Genomic DNA, 8,075 nt, shown 5'->3' with positions numbered 1-8,075 from the left:
ATGGCTATGACATTCTTTGTATATCTACTCAGAGTCTGTAAAAGGACAAGTGAGCTTTAGAAATGGATATGTTACAATGGCCTATTTGCCAGTTTTGAACGAGACTGCACAATATCTTATCAAAAGTATCTGGACATCTGGACTCCTATTAGCAGATGGAGTGTGTTCATGATTCATCTTAATGATGACTGTAATTCTTCTGCGAACACTTTCAATGAGGTATCTGAATGTCTGTGGAGAAATGGCAGCCTATTCTTCCTCAAAAACTGAAACCAGAGACGGTTGGGCTCTGGGATCAGGAGCAAAATCGACATTATAACAAATTCTGAAAGTTGGGATGCTGTCTGAATTGTCAGAACTTCTTAAGTTGGATGGTTCCAAAATGAAACATCGAAAATTTCAACGGGTAGCAGACACAAACTATCAACAGCCTCTTGGGCATACTATATGATGGCAGTTCCAATAAGACTACAACAACTAGGTTGTTTGAAGGCCTGGCCTTATTACTTCAGGCATAATCACATCTCCATCATGTGGCTTTTGTAGTCATCGGTTACTGATATAAGCAGTCATCATCTCCCAACTGTGCCTCTTCTTATGAGCAATACACAATGCTGTAAAATGTGTTCGTATTGTTCTCTACTTAGTGTTTTCCTAACCATGCTAAGGGAACATACCTTAACCACAAAAAACACCCCTATACCATAACACCATCTCCTCCATACTTCATTATTAGCACTTCACATGGTGGGAGGAAAAATTCACCAGGCATTTGCCAAACAAAACCAGTTCCTTTGGATTGCCACAAGATAGAGCATGATTCATCACTTCAAATCTACTGTCCAGTTGTCTAGTGTCCAATTGAGTCATTTTTGTACCACCTTAAGTGTTGGTTAGCACTGACTGTAGAAATGTCTAGCTTATGAGGAGCTGCTCAACCATTGTGCCTATGTACAATCATTGTGCTAGCTGGACTTCTGACAGCAGTTTGGAACTCATGACTGCTTCCTTCTGTTGATTTATGGGATTTTTTACAAGCATCATCCGTTTTACTCAATGGACGTTGTCTGTCAGTACATGAGATATGCCTGACCTTACTTAGCTGTTGTTGTTTCTTCGCAGTTCCACGTCACAGTCACGTCACTTTTGCAGCTTTAGAAGGATTGAAATATCCCTGACGAATTTGTGTCTCGGGTGACATCTGATGACTAGTCCACAGTCCAAGTAAGTGACCTCTCCTGACAGATACACGCTACTGTTACTGCTTCTCTACTAACAACTCGATACATCCAGCATCCTTTTACACTGGCAGGTTTGACTTTCATGACATCTAGTGGGCTATTCTGAATTACATAGGAATGTCCAGATATTTATGATCAGATAATTTAAATTTAAGCCGTTTTGTCTAGGATCCATAAATTTTAAGAAAAATTTTAACTAGGTTTCAACAAATTTTGTATGTCCAAAGAGAATAGGTCTACCTGGATATAGGAACAAAATACATACTGTAATATTACGCATGTAATAGAAATTGAGATGAGCAGGAAATGTAGTCAAGGGAATCGGTATTAGGTCGACTGAGGAAGTTCTTTGCATCTTCGGCAGAACTCAAAAGAGTTGCGCCCTTCAAGGATTGTTGACTACAATCATTGAAGTGTTAGGATTTGTTGCAGGTGCAGCAGCCTGTGCCAAGTCCAGTTTCGAGCTCTGGTAGTGCCAGCATCCCAGCCAGTTCCAGGCATGCCAGCTGGTTTCCAGCGGCGCCAGCCGGTTCCAGCCATACCAGCAGCCCTCGCCAGTTCCAGCGGCCCTTGCTGGTTCCAGCAGCCCTCGCTGGTTCCAGCGGCCCTCGCATCTACTGAAAAGAACGAATCACCTATTTTTAAGTCGCCTGGTAAGTGCCGAAATCGAAAGAAATTCGTAAGTGAGCTCGACGATTTCAGCAAGAATGTGTTACGGCGCAAAATATTCGACATGTATAGCCAAGGTGAATATCCTACGGCACCATGCTCAGAACATTAAGGGAGATGGGATTTAAATGCAGAAAGAGCAATGACGGAAGAAAACTGTTCTTAGAGAGAAGTGACATTGTAACAGCAAGAACGGTGTTCTTGAGAGAAATGCACGAGATAAACAAGCCGGAAAATCACGTATTTATCATCTCGATGAAACACACGTTCACCAGAACCATTCAAGACCAATGTGCTGGAAGACAAGTGACGAAGCTGATAGCCTGAAGGTTCCTGTGGGAAAAGGGAGACGCCTTATTGTGCTTCACGCTGGTTCTGCAGAGACAGGCATCATACTAGAGAGTAAATTAATATTTAAAGCATCGAAGACGAAGGAATCAGATGACTATCACTCTGAAATGACCTATGCTGTCTTCAAGCGGTGGTTTGTGCAACAGCTATTTCCGTACATGGCAGAGAATTCTGTTATTGTCATGGACAACTCAAACGTGCATTCTCTACAAGTGAATAAGGCTCCTACATCAAATACCAGGAAGGTTGAAATTATTTCATGGTTGTCGTCTAATGGAATTCCTCGTACAGCGTCACAGACCAGAGGTAGTTACTCATGCTTGTAAATGCATTCAAGCCTAAATACCGCACTTAATGAGATAGATTAACTGGCAAGACAGCATGGTCACCGAGTAATCAGGTTACCACCATATCACTGCCGCTACAATACTATTGAGCTGGTATGGGCGCAAGTTAAAGGCCATATCTCAGAGAGAAACAGCACCTACCGAATTGCTGACGTGGAAAGACACACATGAAGCAGTGGACAACGTAAGCATATCTGCACTGGCAAACTGCGTCAGTCATTCGGAAACACTCCAAGAAGAAGATCGTAAAAAGGAAATCGACAGAGGCTCAGTGATGGAGCCTTTCATAATTAATCTTCACGATTCGGATTCGTCTTTATCAGACAGCGAGGATGAAGACAATGTTTTGGGATACCTGTGACAGTAGTGCAATGCTGTGGTAAGCATTTAAACATATATCGTAAATCGTAAGCCTATATTATGTAACTTGAGTCTAGGTTTGCCTGGCTGATAAAGTAATTATAAAAAGATTTTGGTTTCTTACACAATTTCGTTGTGGACTTTGTTTAAAGCTTGTCTTCAGTGATTACAATCGTCGATTTTCTTATTCAATTATACGTCCAAATATGTAAAATTTCGTTTGAATTTGTGCTAGTCGGACTGCTGTCTTCATTTTTGAAAAAGTAATTGCTCTTGCTTTCCCGGACCAAAGTCTCAACAAACAGCACGTGGAAACTTGTTTTATATTATATATGACAATAACTGTGCAATAGACACAATATCAACAGCTATAAATTATCTGCTGTAAGTGAGTTGTCTAGAAATAGAAAGTGCCTTTGGTCCTTTTAATAACGATTTTTAATGTATGACAGGCTCTTTTTGTATTTCTGAAATATGATTCTTTCAGCTATGTGCCGAAAAGATGCTCTACATGTAGACTGCTCAGACGTTTGCCTAGGTCACTTAAAAAACTGGCAAGTAAAAATTTCACATTTGCGAATATTTCCCCTGAAATCCAAATAAATAATTTTGACTACAGATGGCAAGCCATCACAGGGTGAACGTATTCTCTGGGTTCGAAAGGGAGACAGAAATACTCCCGTATGTACCGCAATTTTTCCCAGTACTCACACGTATTGTAAAACATTTTATGTGTATTATAAAAATCTTTTGAATAGCAGTAGGTATACATTTTTTCGCGAGGTTTTTTCTGCTTTCCAAATTTTATTTTTCTAGACAGCACAAGAACACTGTATTTTCTGATAACTCAGAAAATACACTCTTCTTGTGCTGTCTGATAACTCAGAAAATACAGTCTTCTTGTGCTGTCTAGAAAAATAAAATTTGGAAAGCAGAAGAAACCTCGCGAAAAAATAGGAAAGATTAATAAATGCGCAGCAGTTTTCTCAGTTACTCAACACGGTATTCTTGTGTTGATCGACAGACACAATAAACAATGCAAGTCTGTCTATTATTTTGCCAATGTTCACAGCTTTTTTTACTTTTACACATTTTATACAACTCCATGTTTTAAAGGCAGACGATTCGATGACAACACCTTTCTCACAAGGACGTATAGGTATTACAGCAGCTGGCAGCTGGCTCCCCCCACCACTAAATGCTAGCTGCACAGAACTCCCCAACCACCCGTCAAGATACTTGCCTGCCACATCTCATAGGCAATAAAAATTGTACAAATGGCTCGCCTTTTAACGAGTTGCTGAAGTAGTCAGGACTCAGTTATTCATTGAATGGTATGAGGCGGCTGCAATGCCATGTCTTAGGAACTGCTTCATTTCCTCTGGTTTAACATTGCCACTAAACTGCACTCGATTCGCCAGCCATCCTCTAGATGATTTCCTAAATTACCGTCTTCAAATATACACTTATGTGTTGCACCTGCACATTTCTTGATATCTTCCATCCACTAGATCGCTGCATCTTGGATCCAGAAATGCAGCAAAGAACTTTCTTTTTCCTTTATTGTCATTTCATGCCTCAGCTGAGGCGGGCCGGCAGTGGCCTACATACGTTGCTCTTTGGCAAAGAGAGACAACATATAGACATAGAAGACAGAGAAACATAAAAATCATGGGAAATAAATGATGAACATTGCGCAGTATATTAGTAGTCGTTCGACAGAAGGCACTGTACATTAAGGAAGTCACCAGTTGAACAGACGAAGACATCCAGGTGGAGATGCGAAGTTAGGAGAACACTTATGAAAACACTGTAGCACACAATGGAGAAACACTGATGCATGAAAACACTGGTGACGATCATCAGCGAAGCACTCGCAAACACACTGATGAGGGGGGAGGGGCTGCCTCCAGGTGGAAGGGAGAGGTAGGAGGGCAGGAAGGAGGGGGGTGGAGCCAGTGTGAGGAAGAAGGGAGAGTGGGGGAAGGAGAGAGGGGAGGAGTTGGAAGCCCATGTAGGGGGGGGTGGAAGGAGGAGACGTGGGAGAGAGGAGGAGGGGAAAAGGAAGGTGAGGAGGGAGAGAGGGAGTCCTGAGAGAGAAGGGGAGGGGGAGTAGGAGGGAAGAGTCAGAGCTGGTAAGAGGGGTGGATGGATGGTACAAGGACATAATCAGGGATGGGAAGTTGGCGGCAGCCACCTTGGACAAGGGTATGGAGGGTGTGAAGATGGGGAGCAGGTGGGATGCAAGAATACAGGCACGGTAGTGGGCTGGGGTGGGTGAGGATGGGAGAGGAAAGTGGGTGTAAGGTATTAAGCTTGCGGGAGGTGTAAAGGATCCATATCCGTTTGAGGAAAAGGAGAAGGTGCAGGAAGGGAATCAAGTCACCGAGTGGGGATGGGAGATGGATGCGATAGGTGAGGCGAAGTGCGTGGCATTCAAGGATTTGGAGGGACTTATAATAGGTGGGGGAGGGGGCGGAAATCCAGGCAGGATGGGCATAGCAGAAGATGGGGCAGATGAGGGATTTATAAGTGTGGAGAACGGTGAAGGGGTCCAGACCCAATGTGTGGCCAGAGAGGAGTTTGAGGAGGCAGAGTCGGTAGTGTGCCTTGGCTTGGATCGTCTGGAGATGGGTTAGGGGGGGTCCAGGAAAGGTGATGGTCAAGGGTGACACCAAGGTAATTGAGGGTGGGGGTGAGGTGAGTACAACGGTCATAGATGGTGACATCAAAATCAAGGAGGCAGAAGGAAGGGGTGTTTTTGCCTACAATGATTGCCTGAGTTTTGGAAGGATTGACCTTGAGCAGCCACTGGTTACACCAAGTGGTGAACCGGTCAAGATAGGATTGGAGAAGGTGCTGGGAGCATTGCAGAGTGGGGGCGAGGGCAAGGAAGGCAGTGTCATTGGCATACTGGAGAAAGTGGATGGATGGTGAAGGTGGCAGCATGTCTGCTGTATATAGAAGGTAGAGAAGAGGGGAGAGGACAGAACCTTGGGGCACACCAGCAGAGGGGTGGAAGGTGTAGGAATCAATGTTATGGATGGTGACATAGGAAGCACAGTGAGAAAGGAAGAAGGCAATCAGAGGGATGTAGTTAATAGGAAGGGCGTAGGTTTGGAGCTCGAAGAGAAGACCGGAATGCCAACACATGGTCATAGGCATGCTCTAGGTCGAGAGACAGGAAGATGGTGGAGCGATGGGAATAGAGTTGTTATGAGAGGTGGTGAGTGAGGTGAATGAGAAGGTCATCGGCATAGAAGGAAGGTCAAAAGCCACATTGGGTAGAGGGAAGGAGGTGCTGCTGGTGGAGGTGTTGGTGGATGCATTGGGTGAGGACTGATTCCATGACCTAGTTGAAGACCGAGGTAAGACTGATGGCAGTTTGTCGGGTTTGAGGAACAACAGGATCCAGGAGGTTTTCCACAGGTTGTGGTAGAAGCCGGTGGACCTGACCACAATATATAGTCTGGCCAACAAACTCCCCAGACATGAACATTATTGAGCATATCTGGGATGCCTTACAACGTGCTATTGAGATCTCCACCCCCGTCGTACTCTTAATGATTTATGGGCAGCCCTACAGGATTCATGGTGTCAATTCCCTCCAGCACTACTTCAGATGTTAGTAGAGTCGATGTCATGTTGTGTATGGTACTCCCGCATTCTCACGGAGGCCCTTCACGATATTAGGCAGGTGTACAGTTTCTTTGGTTCTTCAGTGTACAATGCAGTGAACGAAAGAAAAATGACATTCAAAATATTTAGTAAACATGCTTGATCTGTTTCATACTACATAATGCCTTTATATGTAAGTACAATTACGGTTATTAATCAATTAATCATCCACTCACATGGACAACAGGATATCACTTCGTCAGTGCAACAGCCGTGTGGTCATTGATGGTGTAGGCAATCTGAAACAGAAAACAGTCGACTTGGAGTGTTCTGAGTGATGCTGACTGTTAACGATCAGTACTTTGGGGCCAACTGCCGACTTAGCACGCTGTTACCATAGCTTGTCCAATGGGGTCTAATAACATACTAAATCATTAAAAAAAAAAAAGACATGAACTGCATCCTCAGCCCCTGACGAACCCATCGGTAGCGACCGAGCGGCGTGACACCCTCCGAATATGGCGTCATAGGATGCGGTAATGGAAGAGCGTGGGGTCAGTACACCGCTCTCCCAGCCGTTATCAGTTTTCGTGACCGAAGCCGCCATTTTTCAGTCAGGTAGCTCCTCAAATGTCATCGCAAGGGCTTAATGCACCCTGACTGCCAACAGCGCTCGGCAGACCCAGGCGGTAGCCCATCCATGTGCTAGCCAGTCACAACATCAGTGATCTGGCGGGAACTGGTGTTATAGTACTGCGGAAAGTCTGTTAGCTAATTTCCATAGGTTGTAAATTAATAATAAGATCGGCACATATGCAGCCCGAAGTGCTGCCCCACAAAGTCAGTATTGGCTCTTGAGCAGGAAAGTTTCACGACAACTGCTCTACTTCACCAAAGGACCACGTCACTTTTATTTTACCTCCTCGAGTGACCTTCTGCAGCACTGTGGGGAGGGGCTTCAAATGCATACGAGAACTGCTGATATGTACTTGCTAGCAAACAAAAAGTTATTGTCAACTTTGTGATTTGAAGGTGATGGTTAAAAACCTTATCGTAATACATTATTTCTGCAAGAAATTTATGATCAGATGGAACAATGGTTAACAATCTCTGGTATCTTGAATCAACCCTTAGGTTAACAGGCTCTTGTATTTTGAATCGCCTCAATTCTTGGTTGAATTGCTGAGGGCTGGATGGCAACTGTTAACAGCCTCTAAAGCCAAGCGGATCTTTGTACAGTTTCCCTTCAGTTCTAGGTTGAACGCACATAATGAGTAAAAACGATCATTCGAAGATATGGCTGGGAATGCGTTTCACGGGAAGTACATCCACTTAATGGTGGAGCTAAAATATCTTTGACAGTGAAGGTTTCAATGATTGAAAACGTACATGAGGACACACTAGGCAGATGGGAATGTTCTGTTTGTGCTAGGGTTTTAGTGGTACCATCAGCACTGACTGAGACCGAGTGTGTGGTAAGTGGCGATGT

At 44.0% G+C, this 8,075-nt stretch overlaps 1 protein-coding gene across 1 annotated transcript in view; it reads right to left on the bottom strand.

Annotated features, from left to right (window-relative positions):
- Positions 1 to 1,626: 1,626 nt before the first annotated feature.
- The window catches only part of LOC124798848 (probable cytochrome P450 304a1), a 28,298-nt gene continuing 21,849 nt past the window's right edge, over positions 1,627 to 8,075 (bottom strand). Inside the window, exon 10 of the mRNA XM_047262379.1 lies at positions 1,627 to 1,858. Coding sequence (XP_047118335.1) covers positions 1,627 to 1,858 — 232 coding nt within the window. The remainder of the gene's footprint in view (positions 1,859 to 8,075) is intronic.

Source organism: Schistocerca piceifrons, chromosome 5 (assembly GCF_021461385.2).
Source record: "Schistocerca piceifrons isolate TAMUIC-IGC-003096 chromosome 5, iqSchPice1.1, whole genome shotgun sequence".
In the NCBI taxonomy this organism is placed as follows: Eukaryota; Metazoa; Arthropoda; class Insecta; order Orthoptera; family Acrididae; genus Schistocerca; species Schistocerca piceifrons.
This window is presented reverse-complemented; position numbering and strand designations above follow the sequence as displayed.